This window comes from Lissotriton vulgaris, chromosome 12, assembly GCF_964263255.1.
Source record: "Lissotriton vulgaris chromosome 12, aLisVul1.2, whole genome shotgun sequence".
Lineage (NCBI taxonomy): Eukaryota > Metazoa > Chordata > Amphibia > Caudata > Salamandridae > Lissotriton > Lissotriton vulgaris.
In genome coordinates, this window is record NC_141700.1 from 36,876,533 (window position 1) to 36,897,899 (window position 21,367).

General features: G+C 51.2%; 1 protein-coding gene across 1 annotated transcript in view; it reads left to right on the forward strand.

The window, feature by feature from the left end:
• The first annotated feature begins 6,454 nt into the window (after nt 1-6,454).
• The window catches only part of TMEM38A (transmembrane protein 38A), a 59,254-nt gene continuing 44,341 nt past the window's right edge, over nt 6,455-21,367 (forward strand). Inside the window, exon 1 of the mRNA XM_086946934.1 lies at nt 6,455-6,731. Within this exon, the coding sequence (XP_086803060.1) occupies nt 6,605-6,731 (127 nt within the window). The 5' untranslated portion in view covers nt 6,455-6,604. The remainder of the gene's footprint in view (nt 6,732-21,367) is intronic.

Genomic DNA, 21,367 nt, shown 5'->3' on the forward strand with positions numbered 1-21,367 from the left:
TTTCCTGTTTATATCTCTTCTTTGAGTGACTTTAAACCCTGTACATTTGCCATTTTTAGGTCTCGCCTGTCGATGCGCATGCGCATCGAGCAAGCGAGACTATGGGGGCTCATCGACTCTTTATCCAACTTGCAAGGAATCGTGGCGATTCCTTGCAGTGCCCGTGACTTTTAAGCTCAATGCGCATGCGCATTGAGCTTAAAAGCGCGTGCACAAGCCCCAGCCGCCTGCCTTGCCTACTCTCCCGCCCCCTCACTTCTTGATTGCACGGCCGCTAGGCCGTGCCTCCCCTACTCCTCCTCCTACTCTCCTCCCCTCCCGTCTGTTCCCGCACTCCTCCCACACCCCCGCTCCGCCCCCTCACTCTCTCTGCCCGCCCGCTCTCCACTCTATCAGGCAGCCCTGCTGCTTAACACCCTCTCCCCCGCTCCGCCCCCTCCCCGCCATGTCGCATGCAATCGTTTCGTATTTTGGTACCACTTACACCGGCTGACAGGTAATGGATTTAGTCTTTTTTGTTTTTAGCCATTCTTTCCCCGTCTCACCACAACGGCTCTAGAGCTGCCACCACTGTTTGGACTTACTACTGATTAGCATCTGATGCATGTTTCGTTTCAACATTTAAATGCAAAATGTTTTTAAAACAAATGCTACTACTTGGCACTTTTATGTGTAGCATAGCCCCCTCACTCTCTCTGCCCGCCCGCTCTCCACTCTATCAGGCAGCCCTGCTGCTTAACACCCTCTCCCCCGCTCCGCCCCCTCCCCGCCATGTCGCATGCAATCGTTTCGTATTTTGGTACCACTTACACCGGCTGACAGGTAATGGATTTAGTCTTTTTTGTTTTTAGCCATTCTTTCCCCGTCTCACCACAACGGCTCTAGAGCTGCCACCACTGTTTGGACTTACTACTGATTAGCATCTGATGCATGTTTCGTTTCAACATTTAAATGCAAAATGTTTTTAAAACAAATGCTACTACTTGGCACTTTTATGTGTAGCATACCTCTTTTTAAATTGAATTCCACTACGATGCACTTGTATGGTTTACAGCAAGGACTTATTTCAACTTTGTAATTCTTTAGTGTATAGCGCTCCAACGTGATGAAGGCATGCTCAGCGCTACAGAAACTCGTCTAAATATATAAATAACTAGATAAACTTCTGCCGATGAATATACCATTAGAGGTGGAAGTAACAATCCTGCTTCACCGCCAGGGGACACCATATAAAACGGACAAACCCAATCAGATACCTGTACGCACAAAATAATATATGTGTTCAATAGGATGTGTTAAAGAGGGACTGATTTTATCTTCTGCTTTACCAAAGAAATGGAAAAAAAAGTACACAGAACCTTACTCACGCCCAAGATAAGTTTCAAGCCGCCTGCCTTGCCTACTCTCCCAGCTGGTGCCGCTCCACCCCCTGCGGCATCAAAGGCTTTCACGGCCGGCCGGCCATGCTTTCAGTTTCACGACCGGCCGGCCGTGTGAAGTGCATTTCACAGCCCGCTCTCCCTGCTACGCCCCCTGCTCCGGCCGAGACGCATTTCTCCTCCCTCCTCCCCCCTCCCCATGCACCCTCAGTGGTGACACGCTCAGGCACTGCATGTGTTTAAAAAAAAAAAACTGATTTCCGAGTTGTACTCGAGCATTTGGCAGCCGAGACGGTTTAGCTTTGCCAGTGATTGTAACGCTCAGGCACTGCATGTGTTTAAAAAAAAAAACTGATTTCCGAGTTGTACTCGAGCATTTGGCAGCCGAGACGGTTTAGCTTTGCCAGTGATTGTCTTGCAGTAGTCCTAGGATTCTTCTACATATCCATCTTTTCCTTCTCTGCCACCGCTTTGCTATGCTCTATTTACACAACCCCCCCTAAACACCTGAATGCACCCTATTTTCGTTACCTTCAGCGTCTGACAGCAGCGCGTTTAACGTGTAGCATACTATTGGCATAGTTGCAGTAAAGCCCTTTACATCCCCGCCATCTCTTTGCTATACCCGATTGCAAAATCCCCCCCCCCTTTCTGAACACCCGAAAGCAGGCTATTTTATTATTATTACCTACAGCGTCTGCCGATGCCTCGGGCAAACTGTGGCAGAATATTGGTACTAGGCACTCTCAGGTAACACTACCCCTCCATCGCCCAACTGCACCTAAACCCCGTTGTTCAGTCATGCAGGATCTGTGAGAGGCGTCCGCAGAGCAATGCCACGTTAATGGTTGTTGCACGTGCTTCAAAAGCGGCATATTTTTAATGTCATTAATAGTTTACCTGCTAATAACCAATGCCTACAAACCACCTCAATCTTCTGTTTGTAGAGCTTACTGCTTCTGATCTTTTTTACCACAGTCAAATAAAAAGCTAAAGGCAGGAACACTGAGCCTCAAACTGCAAACAAAAGTGCTCAATTAGCACACAGCACAAAAGCTGCCTGCAACATGTTCCACAAAAATAGCACAACCACATGTATTTTTTTTACACAAAGGGCTTACACAATGCATAAACAACACATTTAGCACTTGTAAGGGAGGGCTCAGTGAGCACTTTTGTGCAAATTGTTACATGTTAAGTCTGAGCAGAGTGCGCACCGCTCACTTTTATATTACGTGCTCAGCCAGCATCCTGCACAGAGTTCGCAGCCATTGTGGTGTATGGAGGCCGTAGTTACACTTTACAAGTGAAGCATACTTTTAACCTTTTAGCAAAACCCCACATCTAAGAGTAATGCTATAAACCACTTTTATTTTAGGCAAAAACAAACCAGCAAAATGTTGCCTACTATTTGCGTAGTTGTATTTAATTAGCTGGTAAAAGCCTGTTATTTTTCTGCTTTTTAGCATCTACTGTGAAGGGTTACTTTATCTCCATGGGAGAATCTCTACGTGTACAGCTGGCGCCTGGCACGTGGTTAGTTTAATTACGCCGGATTAGGTGCTAAAATGCAAGTTATATATTGCTTTTTAGAATCTGCTGTGAGTTGTTAGTTGACCTCCATGGGGGATATGTGCATGTTTCTAAATGGCGCCTGGCGCTACGTTTATGAGCTTCGTGTTTGTTGTTAAACATTTAAGCCTTATGCTTTGTAGTACAAGAACTGTTAATAATAGAATCGGTGGCTATGTCACTAGCGCCATGTGCGCTTCAGTAACAAGCAGATAAGAAATTTGACCGTATTTTAACAGTATGCTGTTGTAATACGGCTACTTTTCTTTATAGCGTACTGTTTAGTTTTATTTACATTTCATATATATGTCACTCTATCTATCGTCCACACTCTATCTATCGCCCACACTCTATCTATCACCCACAATCTTTATCTATCGCCCTCACTCTATCTATCCATCTATTGCCCTCACCCTCAACACCTCACCCTCACGCACCCTCACCCTCACTCACCCTCAACACCTCACCCTCACTCACCCTCACCCTCACTCACCCTCAACACCTCACCCTCACTCACCCTCAACACCTCACCCTCACCCTCACTCACCCTCAACACCTCACCCTCACTCACCCTCAACTCCTCACCCTCACTCACCCTCATTCACCCTCACCCTCACTCACCCTCACCCACACTCACCCTCACTCACCCTCAACCCCTCACCCTCACTCACCCTCAACCCCTCACCCTCACCCTCAAACCTTCACCCTCATCCCCTCACTCACCCTCACTCTCCCTCACTCAGCCTCAACTACTCCCCCTCACCCTCACTCACCCTCAACCCCTCACCCTAACTCACCCTCAACACCTCACTCGCCCTCACCCTCACTCACCCTCAACACCTCACCCTCAACCTCAAACCCTTACCCTCACTCACCCTCACTCACCCTCACCCTCACTCACCCTCACTCTCACTCACCCTCAACCCCTCACCCTCACTCACCCTCACTCACCCTCAACCCCTCACCCCCTCACCCTCACTCACCCTCACTCACCCTCACTCACCCTCAACCCCTCACTCACCCTCACTCATCCTCACTCACCCTCAACCCCTCACCCACCCTCAACCCCTCACCCTCACTCACCCTCACTCACCCTCACTCTCACTCACCCTCAACCCCTCACTCACCCTCACTCACCCTCACCCACCCTCAGCCTCACTCACCCTCAACCCCTCACCCTCACACAGTGCAATAGGTCTCGGAGCATTTGAGTTAGAGCTTTTAGAATTGTTTATGGCTTTTTTTATTTGTAATTCTTTAGCATTGGCTACAGGAAACAAAAATGCTAAAGATTTACAAAAAAAACCCATAAACAATTCTAAAAGCACTAACTCTAATGCTGCGAGACCTATTGCATTTCCAATGCTTGTTTCTGTTTGTATCTTTTATGTAACTCATGTAATCCTAAGTCCTTATGTAACGCAACTGGTTATTTTGTAAAGCGCTCTAACACCTTCGGGTAATGTTCGCGCTATATAAAATCGCATTAATTAAAAAAAATAAATAAATAAAGAGCGCGGAAGAGATGGAGCTGCCCTGTCCTCTTGGGGCAGAGACAGGAACGGGTGGGCAGTGAGGCCGCCCTCTCAGAGGGTGGTGGGTGGAGAGGCCCTCGTGCTCTGTGTGTGTGATGGTGTCCTCATGCAACGCAACTGGCGCTCGTGTAAAGCGCTCTGATAACTTCTGGTCAAGTTAGCGCTAAATAAAACCCGGTGGGGTGCACCTGCCCTGTCCTCTCGGTGCAGAAGGGAGAGGGCAGAGTGGACAGTGGAGCGCCTGTCCCGACCTCCTGCTGCGGGGGGCAGGAGAGGCACCTGCCCCGCTCCCTCACCCTTCAGCGCAGCGCACTGAACCCGGCTATAAATAGTCGCAGCGCTCGGCTTTATTTAGTCAGGGAAAGGACTAAGGGCTGGGGGTGGGAGGGGCAAGGCAGGGGCGGGGCTTGGAGGAGTTTGGAAACACCCCCATGTTACAAAGCACCCCCGCCTCCAGCACACACAGGGGCCCTCCCCTCGCACGCACCCGGGGTCCGCCCCGAGCACGCTCCTAGAAGGACCCTAGCCAGCGCTTTAACAGTGGCCCCCTCATCCCGCCCCGGCATGCTCCGGGTTGGCCCCTGACACACAATCGTCACTCTAGGGCCCTGTTCGTCTTATCTCGCCCTTATTACGCCAAACCCTACCCGAACCCTGTCCACCCGCCCCCTGTCACTCTCAGCCCTCCCACAACACTCTCATCCCTACCCCTGCATTCTCAGCCTTGGCCCATCCCCTGCACTCTCAGCCCACTCCCACTCTCAGCCCACCTGTCACTCTCAGCCTTCACTGTCTAAGACCACCCTGGCGCTCTTGGCCCACCCCTGGCGCTCTCAGCCCACCCCTGGCACTCTCAGCCCACCCGTTACCTTCAGCCCACTCCAAGCTCTCGCTGCCCACCCATCGTGGCACTCTCTGAACACTCTGTCACTCTCAGCCGACCCCTGGCACTCTCAGCCCACCGATCAGTGTCTGCCCACCCCTGGTACTCTCAGACCACCAGTCAATCTCAGCCCACCTCTGGCACTCTCAGCCCACCCGTCACTCTAGGCATACCCCTAGCTCTCTCTCTACCCACCCTGTCACTCTCAGCCCACCCATGTCTGTCAGCCCTCCCCAGGCATTCTCAGGAACCTCTCACTCTCAGCCCACACCTGGCACTATTAGCCCATCCCTGGCACTCTGTCCACCCATCAATCCCAGCCCTCCCCTGGCACTCTAAGCCCACTCATCACTCTAAGCCCACCCCAGGCATTCTCTGCCCACCCATGGCCCTCTCAGCCCGCCCTGTCACTTTAACCCCCCACCTTGGCACTCTTAGCCCACCCCTGACACTCTCAGCCCACCCCTGACACTCTCTGCTCACCTCTATCACTCTCTGCCCACCCATGGTGTTTGCAGCCTACCCCTGGCACTCCCGCCTGACCCACGGCGCTCTCACCCGGCTCTGTCCCCGCCTTGCCTGTCTCGCGGAGGCCGGGCCCTACAGCCCTCAGGGGCGGGTGGTCTGTAGCATTGAGAAGAACGACCCCTGTCGGGGAAGGGTGGCTGCGGGGGGATACACAGACCCTGTCTGTCTGTCTGACAGGTGGCAGAGGCGACACAGGGACACAGATTGACAGGAGGGGGGGGGCATAGAAGGGTGGTACCGAGGGGTGGTCTCAGTCACAGGGACGGTGGCCTTAAGAGGACGGTGTGAACGTGCTTAGGGGCCAGGGCGAGGGCAGGGGGCGACGTGATAACTGTGCGTGGACAGTACCAGTAGGCCAGTTAGGACTGGTAGCGACCCAGGGGCAGACTGATGGTTGTCTTGGGGTGGCTGGGTAGACCTGGGGGCAGGATCCCTGCGGTCCGGGGCCCTCCCCCTGGCCTGGAGCTGAGGCTGAAGAGGGTAGGGCTCGGAGGGGTAGATAAAGGGGCGGGCTGGGAGCAGCCTGGGGCTCTGCCCAGCTGATCAGGGGCGGGCAGAAGGGAGGGCTGATACCAGCTGGGGGCGGGCCATGCTGCGGGTACCCCGCGCCCTGGCAGGGCCGCCCCCTCCTCCCTCTCACTCGGCCGCCACTCGGGCTCAGGGGCACACGGAGCATCAGCGGGGACCGCGGAGCGCAGAGCCCGGCCATGGAAGACGTGCTGTCCGCCCTCAGCCTGGGGGACCTGGTGGCCTCCTTCGCCAAGCTGCCCATGTTCCCCGTCTTCGATGTGTCCTATTACATCGTCTCCATCCTCTACCTCAAGTATGAGCCAGGTAAGTGCACCCCTCGGGGACCCCTCTAGCTCAAGTATGAGCCAGGTCAGTGCCCCCCTCGGGGACCCCTCTAGCTCAAGTACCCCCCTCGGGCACACCTCTACCTCAAGTACCCCCCTCGGGGACCCCCCTGGCTCAAGTATGAGCCAGGTCAGTTCCCCCCTCGGGGACCCCTCTACCTCAAGTACCCCCCTCGGGGACCCCCCTAGCTCAAGTATGTGCCAGGTCAGTGCCCCCCTCGGGGACCCCTCTACCTCAAGTACCCACCTCGGGGACCCCTCTACCTGAAGTACCCCCCTCGGGGACCCCTCTACCTCAAGTATAAGCCCGGTAAGTGTACCCTCCTCGGGGACCCGCTCTACCTCAAGTATGAGCCAGGTCAGTGCCCCCCTCGGGGACCCCTCTACCTCAAGTATGAGCCCGGTAAGTGTACCCTCCTCGGGGACCCCCTCTACCTCAAGTATGAGCCAGGTCAGTGCCCCCCTCGGGGACCCCTCTAGCTCAAGTATGAGCCAGGTCAGTGCCCCCCTCGGGGACCCCTCTAGCTCAAGTACCCCCCTCGGGGACCCCTCTACCTCAAGTACCCCCCTCGGGGACCCCCTTGCTCAAGTATGAGCCAGGTCAGTGCCCCCTCGGGGACCCCTCTACCTCAAGTACCCCCCTCGGGGACCCCTCTACCTGAAGTACCCCCCTCGGGGACCCCTCCACCTCAAGTATGAGCCAGGTCAGTGCCCCCCTCGGGGACCCCTCTGCCTCCAGTATGAGCCAGGTCAGTGCCCCCGGATCCTCTGTCCCTAAAGTATGACCATAATCACCGGCCCCCTCACCACCCCCAGGGGACCCCTCTCTGAAGTATGAGCCAGGTCTATATGGAGGACAGGAGACCGCTGTGCCCGTCTGTGTGAACTAGAATAGCAGCAGTGCCAACCCACCCAAGGAGCAGGCTGGCAATGCCAGTGTGTGTGTGAAGGCGTGTGCCACCCATGCCACCCTGTGCAAATGATCATGCTGACAATGCCGCGCGAGCAGTGCCAACCTCTATTAACAAGGGCAGGGTAACCGCGCTGCCAGGCCGTGGGCGTAGGCTCAGCAGCCATGCCACGCCACCCCAGGAGGGAAGCAGTGCCAACCCCAAGGGGCACCGAAAATGAAATGAGTGGCCTTACCAACGGAGCCCTGGCCGTGCACGGCCCTCCAGATACCACGTGTCTGACATAAGGCGGATCAATGTGTGCCAGCCCGAGGGGCTCTCGTTGGAACCTTGTCCTGGGGGTCGCCGCTGGCATTTCATGCCAAGACACCCTGTTCAAGAATACGGTGCACCAATGCAGCACTTTTGCAACAAAAACCTATCGCGTGGAAAGCTGCACACGGCGACCCTCTCAAATCGCCCCCGCTTCAAGCGTTTATTTGACTCTTTTATTCGTCTGCCAGTGACCACTGTGAGTCATGCGTAGAAACAACACAGCAGGAAAGAATCGCTGACGCTACAAAGCACTACAACAAAGCGCCTGGTTACAATAGTGCCGCTGCAGCGCTATATACATCCACACAGGTTAATGTAAGTCAACGTCCGATAAACTCGGGGTTGGAAAGGAGAAACACAAGGGATTGAGAACATATACATCTTAAAACATTTAAATAAATGCTTTTCCGCAGAGCTCTTCGTGGCCGAATAACCATTTAGAGTACCATACCGAAGTGTCATACCCACCAGAGACCCAGAGAGGTCCCTTCCAGGTTTGAGACCCCTGGCTTCATTTCAAGTCCTATTATATTCCAAGCAATGGACATTTGTCTAAAACTGGCACTCCCTTCGGCGCTGAGGCTCAAGCCGCATGGGCACCGACCACCCTCGGGGGCCCCTGGTGCAGCCAGTAGCGAAGGGGACCCATCTGGGCACATTGATTTCAATAAAAGGATGCACTTTTTAATGCAAATATTGCTTTCATAAGTAAACATGCTTTGCATGGATAATGAAAATGTTGGGAACGCCACGTGCTGTATTCAAACGCGCCTCGGAGAGGCCTGTGTCGGGGGAAGGGGCTGCAAGGGGCAGACGCCGACCCCTGCCCACAGGAATCCCACCACCTGTCCTGAACTAATCACCCCTACAAGAGCCCCCCTCCCTCCCCCCGTACTCGACAGGTGCCGCCCCGGGTTAGAAAGAGGAAACATCCCGTCGGGGCAGCTGCCCGGTCGTTAGGGTTAATGTCTTGCTGGTATAAACCTGTTATTAGTGCCTACGTTCGTCTGCTTCTAAGCACTACACGTTTTTCTCAGCTAAAGTGGTGGCGCGCGGTCTTTACCGGAGATCACAGAGTTTTATCAAGAAGGAAGATAAGAATTCAAACGCGCGTTTGCAAGTTCCACAGTCCCCACTTTTTTTCCAAGCTTTGTTGCTTCCCCACCCCTCTGCCCCCATGTTGCCTTCACATCTACTATTGCTTCTTCCCGGTTTGCTCTCCCACCATTGCTTCCTCCACCCCATTAGCTTTTAAAAAACAAAAAATGGTTTTGCGCGTTTTATTTCCCCTTCAGTTACCGATCCACCTCGGATCGACACATATCAAGGCTGAGCTGGCCGGCTGAGAACCATCGGTATGGCCAGTAGGTCCCATAGGCAAGAGCTATTGGCTTTGCCAATGCTTGTACTTCAGGGAAGGGCTGACCACCAAGGGTTCGGATGGGGGAGGAGTAGCAGGCTTGTAGTGTTGGCCTTCATACCTTGTGTACAACACAAGCTGCTTTTCCAACAGAGCGCTGCTACTTTTAAAGGGACATCCCTTGTGCTTCTGAGTGGGCTTGCTAAACTCTTCCTAGAACGGAGGGGGGCTTCTGTGCAGGACTCACGCGCATTGACAGACCCGCAGTGTCACTTCTCAACAAGTCACCTGCATTAGTCGGCCTGAAAGGTTTTTAGGTCTGGGTTTTGGCCAGCCGTCTTTTACCAATTGCTAACAATTTACCTAGGTAGGCCCTTGGGCCCGCCCCTTTCAACCATTGGCTTCTTCCAACAGCCGCTTTCAGCCATTGGCTTGAGACTTTGTCAATACCGTCTTGGCTGAAACCAATGGAGTATTCATCTCTCCCCTAATGCTATTGGCTGTAAGAATGCATCTTTCTGCCTCCCTGCATTGAGCTGCAAGAGGGACAACTCCACACCCATAACCCTCCCGGCCTGTTCCTACCGGCTCCATCGCTTAAGCTGCATGTGTTAGCTCATTGAGCCCAGATTGGTTGGCTTTGCTAATGCTTATCTGTAAAGAGACAGCAGTATCAGCACTTCTCTGCAGGGTGGCTAGACTTTTACTGGAGCAATAGTTGCACTTCCAAGCTGGCCCGTCGTCGTGCACTTAAAGGATCCACGCGTGTATTTCGTGCCAGGCCTGCTTTACCTCCAACGGTTCTAATCTAATCATTGAGACTCCATACCCGGGCGGCTGCACTTCCAACGAGCAGGACACCATCTTTAAGCAGCCCGCCCTTCTCACCCAGGCTGCTGCACTCCCAAAGAGCAGTACACCATCTTTAAGCAGCCCGCCCTTCTCACCCAGGCTGCTGCACTCCCAAAGAGCAGTACACCATCTTTAAGCAGCCCGCCCTTCTCACCTGGCTGCAGGCCTTTCATAGGACAGCACTGGTACTTTGTGGCGGAGATGCCGCACTTTAATGCGCCAGCACTGGATTGTCTCAGCGCGCCTGTTCTATGGGGCTAATGTAACCCTTCCCTTGACAGTACTGCAGCCTTCTGTACTGGAACACTCCCATTGCTGCTCAGATGGGATGTTATTCCTCTTGTGACTCAGTGCCACTACCTCTCCGTGGGGTTTCAATACCTTTAATAAGTCAGTAGCTTTTATGTCGCAATATGGACTGCAGAAACTTCATCCAAGCAAACAGGTAGTATCAGCAATGCAATGGTTCTAGCGTTGGCTGCCAGCCTCTATGGTTTTGTCAATGCTTGTTTGCTTCTTCATGATATTTTGCAAAACGTTATTTTCGAGAAGCTGCCGGCCCAATCCTTAACAAAAATAAAGCAACACAAACATTTTTTTACTCTCAAAAAGCACACATTGCCATAATAATTCCTGGCGCAAGTTAAGTGCCTTGTGATTGGTTGGGCTGCTAAAGCTTCACTCACAGTGAAGTCAGCCAATGGCGATGAACGTAACATAGCGCGCTAACAGAGCGGCAAGACGTAATACAACCACTTGATGTAATGTGACATAGCATGACAACATTGTATACATCACCTAGCAGCATAACAACACCTCACGTGACAGCATAGCATGACATAACTATCCATAACCTAACATATCACAAGCACATAACATAGCAACGTTACACTGCATGGCTCTATAACATGACATAACATAACACCGCATCGCGTAGCCTCGTGACATGACGTAATACGTACCCATATAGCACGACAAGTAGCACAGCATGTTAAAATACCATAACACAGCAACATAACATAACAACACAGCATAAGATAACATTCTGGAACACACGGAGGCGTAACATAATATTACAGAACGTAACACAGCATAGCAACATGGCACAATGTGGCATGGCATACCATTTCATCATAACCGAAGGTGACGTAAGGATTGAACAGGACATGGCGTCACCACGTGACGTAACACAACATCCAGCAGGCAGCGTCACTTTTAATGTACATCCGCCCGCAGCACGGCCCACCCAAGCATCGCCTAACTAACTTAAAGAACCTAAAAGGGAACAAATAAGCAGTCTCCTCAGGACAATGTTGGGGGTGGGGGGAGGGGGGGGGGGTTCTTGAGCCCCGCCCCTTCCGTGCTATATTGGCTTGCCATTGGCTATTGTCTGCCTCTGAGCTTGTGTTTTTGCCTGACTTGGCCCAGAGTGCAGTGGGAACATTAAATGTCTTTATAAGGCCGGGCTGCGGAGAGCTCTGCTGGGGACGGGGGTGGGGAGCACGGAAGAAAGCGCCTTGCACAGGGCACTAGGCCTCTGGCTGGCAGAGGGCACGCTTGGTGAAGCCAGGGGGCTCCACAGGCCAGCGTGCTGTACCAGGCTGCTAGTCTACGAGATATTTCACACTACGTGTAATTCTGGATTAACGAGGCACGTCAACTGAGGTTTTAACAGTTTAAACAGGAGGGAGGGGGCGCCGCCCTCCCCCCCCTGTATGGATGAACCCCACCAGCATGTGCTGAATGCCTCTTCGCACCCCTAGGAAACCTGTAAAGTTTCCTAGCTCCATGCATGTTTTTTATTTGTATTGTATTTATTTATAAAGTTTTATATAGCGCTAGCAAGACCCGTGGAGCGCTTTAAATACACAGAGTAAAAGAAAATTGCATAACATTGCAGGACAAGAGGATGCATAAAGATATAAGCAAAGACATCATAATTATGTGTACAGTGAGGGGAAAAAGACGCAGGTGGTTGACACAGTCGGATGACACCATCCTTGGAGGTCCACGTGAGTCAATCAATCAATCAATCAGTGACATTTATAAAGCGCGCTACATACCCGTAGGGTCTCAAGGCGCTGGGGAGGGGGGGTGCCGCTACTGCTCGAACAGCCAGGTCTTCAGCTTCTTCCTGAAGGAGAGGTGGTCTTGGGTCAGGCGCAGGTCGGACGGGAGGGAGTTCCAGGTCTTGGCGGCCAGGTAGGAGAAGGACCTTCCTCCTGTAGTCGCTCTTCGGATGCGGGGGACGGCGGCGAGGGCGTGGTTGGCTGATCGGAGGTGGCGTTTGGGGGCGTAGAAGTTGACTCGGCTGTTGAGGTAGCTCGGGCCTTGGTCGTGTAGGGCTTTGTGTGCGTGGGTGAGGAGGCGGAAGGTGATTCTCTTGTTGACGGGGAGCCAGTGAAGGTCTCTCAGATGTCCGGAGATGTGGCTGGGTCGTGGGATGTCGAGGACGAGTCTGGCTGAGGCGTTTTGGATCCGCTGGAGTCTCTTCTGGAGCTTGGCGGTGGTCCCGGCGTAGAGGGCGTTGCCGTAGTCCAGTCGGCTGGTGACGAGGGCCTGGGTGACGGTCTTCCTGGTCTCTGTGGGGATCCACCAGAAGATCTTCCGTAGCATGCGTAGGATGTTGAAGCACGCCGAGGAGACGCTGTTGACTTGCCTGGTCATGGAGAGGGAGGAGTCCAGGATGAAGCCCAGGTTTCGTGCATGGTCTGTCGGTTTGGGTGCGGTGCCCAGGGCGGGAGGCCACCAGGAGTCGTCCCAGGCGGAGGGTGAAGAGCCCAGGATGAGGACCTCTGTCTTGTCCGAGTTCAGTTTCAGGCGGCTGGTCGTCATCCACTCGGCTACCTCTTTCATCCCTTCGTGCAGGTTGGCTCTGGCGGCGGCGGGGTCGTTGGTCAGGGAGAGGATCAGCTGGGTGTCGTCGGCGTAGGAGATTATGCTGAGGTGGTGTTTGCGTACGATGGCCGCGAGGGGGCTCATGTAGACGTTGAAGAGGGTGGGGCTCAGTGATGATCCTTGGGGGACGCCGCAGATGACTTCGGAGGCCTCTGACTTGTACGGTGGTAGGCGGACTCGCTGTGTTCTTCCGTCGAGGAAGGAGATGATCCATTCCAGCGCCTTGTCCTGAATTCCGATGTTGCTGAGGCGCCGTATTAGGGTGCGGTGGCAGACCGTGTCGAATGCCGCGGAGAGGTCTAGGAGGATGAGGGCCGCTGTTTCTCCATTGTCCATCAGGGCTCGGATGTCATCGGTGGCGGCGATGAGGGCGGTCTCGGTGCTGTGTTTGGCTCGGAAGCCGGACTGTGAGGGGTCGAGGGATCCGTTCGTCTCGAGGAAGGCGGCCATCTGCTTGTTGACGGTCTTCTCGATGACTTTGGCTGGAAACGGGAGAAGCGAGATGGGGCGGTAGTTCTTGAGGTCGGTGGGGTCTGCTGTTGGTTTCTTGAGTAGGGCGCTGAGTTCGGCGTGTTTCCAGCTTTCGGGGAAGATGGCGGTGTCGAAGGATGTGTTGATGATGTCTCGCAGGTGGGGTGCGATGACAGCGTCAGCCTTGTTGAAGACGTGGTGAGGGCAGGGGTCGGTTGGTGATCCGGAGTGGATTGAGTTCATCGTGCGGATGGTGTCTTCTGTGCTGATCGGGGTCCAGGCGTGGAGGGTGGTGGTGGGGGGGGGTGGCTGGTCGGTCGTGGTGTGTGTTGGTTGGTTGTTGAAACTGCTGTGTATGTCCGTGATCTTGTTGTGGAAGTAGGAGGCGAGGGAGTTGCAGAGGTCTTGCGATGGGGTGATGTCGTTGTTTCCTGCGCTGGGGTTGGAGAGCTCTTTCACGATGTTGAAGAGTTCCTTGCTGTTGTGTGCGTTGTTGTCCAACCGGTCCTTGAATGCTGTTCTCTTGGCGGCTCGGATCAGCTGGTGGTGTTTCCGGGTGGCCAGTTTGTAGGAGGTCCTGTTGTCCGGTGTCGGGTCCCTTTTCCAGACTTTCTCGAGGGCTCGGCAGTTCTTCTTGGAGCTCTTGAGTTCGTCGGTGAACCATGGGGCCTTCTTGCTGCCGGGTCTGCTGGGCGGGGTCCTCAGCGGGGCGAGTTCGTCCGCGCAGTTGCTGATCCACTTCGTGATGTTATCGGCGGCCTGGCTGGGGTTCGCTGAGCTGGCAGGAGGGTGTTGGCTCAGGGCGGTGACGAGCTGGTCTGCTGTGATCTTGTTCCAGCTTCTGCGGGCGGTGTGTTGCTGGTGTTGGTGGGTCGTCGTTCTCTTGAAGGTGAAGTGGACGCAGCTGTGGTCCGTCCATTGAAGCTCTGTGGCGTGGCTGAAGTTGATGTCTGTGCTGGATGAGAAGACGGCGTCGAGAGTGTGTCCGGCGAGGTGGGTGGGGGTGGACACCAGTTGCTTGAGTCCCAGGTTGGCGAGGTTGTCGAGCAGGGTGCTGGTGTTGTGGTCGTTGTTGTTCTCCAGGTGGAAGTTCAGGTCTCCCAGGAGGATGTAGTCGGCGGAGGGGAGGGCATGCGGGCTGACGAAGTCGGCGATGTCCTCGCTGAATTGCGTGCGTGGTCCAGGGGGTCGGTAGATCAGGGTGCCTCTGAGGGTGGTGTTCGGGTTGGTGTGGATCTGGAAATGCAGGTGTTCGGCGCTGGTCAGGGTGTTGTCGGTGCTGGTCGTGAGACGGATGGTGTTCCTGTGGATGATGGCGATGCCTCCTCCCATCTGGTTGGCGTTTCGGTCCCTCCGGACGATCTTGTAGCCCTCCGGGATAGCGATGGCGATGTCGGGAGCTGAAGAGGCGTTCATCCAGGTCTCCGTGAGGAAGGCAACGTCAGGGGCTGTGGTGTCTAGAAGGTTCCAGAGTTCGATGGCGTGTCTGTGGACGGAGCGGGTGTTGAGCAGGATGCACTTGAGGTGGGTGCTGCTGGAGTTCGACTTGGCGGGTGCTGGTGCTGGTGCGAGTGGGGAGTCCGTTAGGTTATTGGTGCCCAGGTTGGTTGACTTGGGGCCATATGTAGGTGGCCAAATACTTGTGGGTAACGGCCGATTTCGGCCGTTACTGACCGGTATTTGGAGTTTGAGATGTAGGAGCCTTAAAAATTACACATTCGGTAAATTTACAGATTCCGTAATTTACTGAATCGACATTTACCGAATCTGTAATTTGAGATGTAGGTGGCACTGTAAACAGTGCCACGGGGCCTTAAGGATTCGTTATTTACCACCAACTATTAGTTGGTGGTAAATAACATATACCTGTGTACATGCAAATCTGTGCATGTACACCTGTGCCATGTGGCACACATACATGCCCTAAGGGCCCTAAGGGCATGTATGTGTGTCACATGGCACAGAAGCACTGATCAGGGGTGCAACAGGGTGCCAAAGGGCCACCCTGCCACCCATGACTATTCAGTAATTTTACAGAATCGGTAAATACCGATTCGGTAATTACCGAATCTTAACGATTTGGTAATTTCTACCAAATATTTACCTACATAGCATTTACAGATTTGTAAATACTGAATCGGTAAAATTCGGTATTTACGAATCGGTAAATACCATTTACCTACATGAGGCCCTTTGTTGGTAAAGTATTGTTGAAGGAGAAGGAGTTTCAGGTCCTTTTTGAAGAAAGAGACGGAGGGGTTGCATCTGAGGTCAGTAGGGAGTGGGATCCACATCCTGGGTACGTTACCAGAGAAGGACCGGCACTGGGTCGTTTTCTTTTTCAGTTTCGGGGGGGGGGTGAGAAGAAGTGTCTTGGTGCTTCTCAGAGTTCTGGATTTTCTTGCTTTTAACAATTTGCTGTTTAGGTAGTTGGGTGACTGGGCATGAAGGGCCTTGTGGGTGATGCAGGCCAGTTTGTAAATACATCTACCTTCCATCGGAAGCCAGTTGAGTGTTGTGCTGCTCCAATTCAGGTTTATGTTTTAATTTTGGGAATTTTAGTCTTATTTATTTGATTATAAAACAGGACTTAAAGTCCCAAAATTCAAACAAAAATCTGTAGTGGACCGGCAAATCACGCATGGACCTGGGAAACTTGTCAGCTGCGTTAACAACCCTTGCGTGTGGCAACTGGAGTCAGTCTCACTTTGCATGCCGGGACCATGAGCCCACACGTACAGGGCTTTAAGTGGGATGAAAAAACTAGGGGTCTCTCTAAGGGGCAGGGCCAATGTAATTAAGGGCGTGGCTTAAAACATGTAAGCTGAAAATCTATGCTTAGCATAGTGTGCTGTCGACTTGTATTCTGCTGTTTCTGTAATTGCCGAAGGTCACAGCGGTTCGTAAGTAACCTTTTCATTTCTGTGGACCACCCATCGAATCACAACTGAAAGCCAGGCAATTTTTACGATTTGAACCTCGAAACATTGCCCAAAAATTCGGAAAGAAGTTTACATCCTGCATAAATAATGAAATAATATTTAATTCACAAACAAGCAATATTCAGAACAAGAAATGTTATTGGGAAGGTTGAGCTTTTCAAAATGTAGTTTTATTTCTAAAAGACGAAGCAATACGCTAGACTCTACCATATCACTTTGTCTGTTTTCTGCTGCTAATGCATGCTCTCTTTTTGTTGGTGCAGCGTGTCAAAACTAGTTTCCGTTTGCTCTACTTGCTATGTTCCCACAAATCAAGATAAGGATTACAACTACTTATTAGTCTTCAGTTTCAAACTCCTTCTTGTTTACAGAGTGTTTTAAAATTCAATTTTGCTTTCTTATTCATACATAGTTTATTCATCTGCTAATATTATTTTATTTTTTAAACGTGGTGGACGCCCTGAGTAGGCGTTGCAAACTTCAGGTTAAGAACCATTGCCAATCACATGACAAGTAGTCCCTCAGCAGCCCTCGGGGCCCCTGCGGTGGCCCTGTGACAGTCTGAGCAGAAGACACACGTGTGTCTCCTGATAAAACTGCCAGTGTGTCACAGCTGGAGGAACAGGAGGGGGAGGGGAAGTTGGCCACAGTCCTGTAAGTAGTGAAGGGGGAGGGGCAGATGAGGAACACCACCCTGGCTGCCCGCTCCCCGCTCCCCGCTCCAGTTGCTTTCACTGAAACTAGTGGCCAGCTCCTCCTGCTGCAATCATTCAGTGGCAGCACAGAAACAAACATGCACATGTGAAGGCAGCGCGACCCACCATGGCAGACCACTGCAGCTGAGTTGAATGGAGTCCTGATTACCACCAGTTAGAGCGCAAGGCATCTCTGTTGAATTTAACAGGGTACTAACTGCCACATGTTACACCCTGGAGTATCTCAGTTGAGTTTAATGGAGTCCTGGATACACCAGTTAGAGCCTGGAGTATCTACAATGAATTTAACAGGGTCCTGAATGCACCAGTTAGAACCAGGAGTATCTACAATGAGTTTAACAGAGTCCTGAATGCACCTGTTAGAGCAAGGTGTATCTATACTGAGTTTAACAGCGTCCTGAATACTCCAGTTAGAGTCTGGAGTATCTATACTGAGTTTAACGGAGTCCTGAAAACACCAGTTAGTGCCTGGAGTATCTATACTGAGTTTAATGGAGTCCTGAAAACACAAGTTCGAGCCTGGAGTATCTATACTGAGTTTAACGGAGTCCTGAAAACACCAGTTAGAGCCTGGAGTATCTGCAATGAGTTTAATGGAGTCCTGATTTTCACCAGTTAGAGCCTGGAGTATCTATACTGAGTTTAACGGAGTCCTGAATACACCAGTTAGATCCTGGAGTATCTGCAATTAGTTTAATGGAGTCCTGATTTTCACCAGTTAGAGTCTGGAGTATCTATACTGAGTTTAACGGAGTCCTGAATACACCAGTTAGAGTCTGGAGTATCTATACTGAGTTTAATGGAGTCCTGGATACACCAGTTAGAGCCTGGAGTATCTATACTGAGTTTAATGGAGTCCTGGATACACCACTTAGAGCCTGGAGTATCTATACTGAGTTTAACGGAGTACTGGATACACCAGTTAGAGTCTGGAGTATCTACAATGAGTTTAACGGAGTCCTGGATACACCAGTTAGAGTCTGGAGTATCTATACTGAGTTTAACCGAGTCCTGGATACACCAGTTAGAGCCTGGAGTATCTACAATGAGTTTAATGAAGTCCTCGATACACCAGTTAGAGCCTGGAGTATCTATACTGGATACACCAGTTAGAGCCTGGAGTATCTATACTGAGTCTATCGGAGTCCTGGATACACAAGTTAGAGCCTGGAGTATCTACAATGAGTTTAATGGAGTCCTCGATACACCAGTTAGAGCCTGGAGTATCTATACTGGATACACCAGTTAGAGCCTGGAGTATCTATACTGAGTTTAACGGAGTCCTGGATACACCAGTTAGAGCCTGGAGTATCTACAATGAGTTTAATGGAGTCCTGGATACACCAGTTAGAGTCTGGAGTATCTATACTGAGTTTAAAGTCCTGGATACACCAGTTAGAGTCTGGAGTATCTATGCTGAGTTTAACGGAGTCCTGAATACACCAGTTAGAGTCTGGAGTATCTATACTGAGTTTAACTGAGTCCTTGATACACCAGTTAGAGTCTTGAGTATCTATACTGAGTTTAACGGAGTCCTGAATACACCAGTTAGAGTCTGGAGTATCTATAGTGAGTTTAATGGAGTCCTGAATACACCAGTTAGAGCCTGGAGTATCTATACTGAGTTTAATGGAGTCCTGAATACACCAGTTAGAGCCTGGAGTATCTATACTGAGTTTAATGGAGTCCTGGATACACCAGTTAGAACCTGGAGTATCTATACTGACTTTAATGGAGTCCTGGATACACCAGTTAGAGCCTGGAGTATCTATACTGAGTTTAACGGAGTCCTGAATACACCAGTTAGAGTCTGGAGTATCTATACTGAGTTTAACGGAGTCCTGGATACACCAGTTAGATCCTGGAGCATCTTCAATGAGTTTAACGGAGTCCTGGATACACCAGTTAGAATCTGGAGTATCTACAATGAGTTTAACGGAGTCCTGGATACACCAGTTAGAGTCTGGAGTATCTACAATGAGTTTAACGGAGTCCTGGGTACACCAGTTAGAGCCTGGAGCATCTACAATGAGTTTAACGGAGTCCTGGATACACCAGTTAGAGTCTGGAGTATCTACAATGAGTTTAACGGAGTCCTGGATACACCAGTTAGAGTCTGGAGTATCTATACTGAGTTTAATGGAGTCCTGGATACACCACTTAGAGCCTGGAGTATCTATACTGAGTTTAATGGAGTACTGGATACACCAGTTAGAGTCTGGAGTATCTACAATGAGTTTAACGGAGTCCTGGATACACCAGTTAGAGTCTGGAGTATCTATACTGAGTTTAACCGAGTCCTGGATACACCAGTTAGAGCCTGGAGTATCTACAATGAGTTTAATGAAGTCCTCGATACACCAGTTAGAGCCTGGAGTATCTGTACTGGATACACCAGTTAGAGCCTGGAGTATCTATACTGAGTCTATCGGAGTCCTGGATACACAAGTTAGAGCCTGGAGTATCTACAATGAGTTTAATGGAGTCCTCGATACACCAGTTAGAGCCTGGAGTATCTATACTGGATACAACAGTTAGAGCCTGGAGTATCTATACTGAGTTTAACGGAGTCCTGGATACACCCGTTAGAGCCTGGAGTATCTACAATGAGTTTAATGGAGTCCTGGATACACCAGTTAGAGCCTGGAGCATCTATACTGAGTTTAAAGTCCTGGATACACCAGTTAGAGTCTAGAGTATCTATACTGAGTTTAACTGAGTCCTTGATACACCAGTTAGAGCCTGGAGTATCTACAATGAGTTTAACAGAGTCCTGGATACACCACTTGGAGCCTGGAGTATCTACAATGAGTTTAATGGAGTCCTGGAAACACCACTTAGAGCCTGGAGCATCTACAATGAGTTTAACGGAGTCCTGGATACACCAGTTAGAGTCTGGAGTATCTACAATGAGTTTAACGGAGTCCTGGATACACCAGTTAGAGCCTGGAGCATCTACAATGTGTTTAACGGAGTCCTGGATACACCAGTTAGAGCCTGGAGCATCTACAATGAGTTTAACGGAGTCCTGGATACACCAGTTAGAGTCTGGAGCATCTACAATGAGTTTAACGGAGTCCTGGATACACCAGTTAGAGTCTGGAATATCTACAATGAGTTTAACGGAGTCCTGGATACACCAGTTAGAGTCTGGAGTATCTACAATGAGTTTAACGGAGTCCTGGATACACCAGTTAGAGTCTGGAGCATCTACAATGAGTTTAACGGAGTCCTGGATACACCAGTTAGAGTCTGGAGCATCTACAATGAGTTTAACGGAGTCCTGGATACACCAGTTAGAGCCTGGAGCATCTACAATGAGTTTAACGGAGTCCTGGATACACCAGTTAGAGTCTGGAGTATCTACAATGAGTTTAACGGAGTCCTGGATACACCAGTTAGAGTCTGGAGTATCTACAAAGAGTTTAACGGAGTCCTGGATACACCAGTTAGTGTCTGGAGCATCTACAATGAGTTTAACGGAGTCCTGGATACACCAGTTAGAGTCTGGAGTATCTACAATGAGTTTAATGGAGTCCTGGATACACCAGTTAGAGCCTGGAGTATCTATACTGAGTTTAAAGTCCTGGATACACCAGTTAGAGTCTAGAGTATCTATACTGAGTTTAACTGAGTCCTTGATACACCAGTTAGAGCCTGGAGTATCTATACTGAGTTTAACTGAGTCCTTGATACACCAGTTAGAGCCTGGAGCATCTACAATGAGTTTAACAGAGTCCTGGATACACCACTTAGAGGTGTATCCAGGAAAGGTGTAAGGGAAGGGAAAGAGTCGGACAAAGTGCTGTTAAGACGCAACCGGGCCGTGGGCTTAGTATATAGAAGTGTGACAGTAGCCACGAAGCATTCCGGCATACCCATCCGACGCATGACTGAAAGGAAAAAAGGCCACTCAAGGGAGTCAAAGGCTTTCTCCGCATCAAGTAAAACTGCGGCGGCCGTAGTGGAGGGGACAATACGGTGCAGCACAGTGAATAGCGTCCGGAGATTAAGAGAGGTGGACCTGTGTGGAACAAAGCCCGGCTGCACATTGGAGATGACAAATTCCATCAGCAGTGATAGTGTAATGGCGATAACTTTGGCTAATATCTTGTAATCTAAATTTAACAAGGACAGTGGCCTGTACGAAC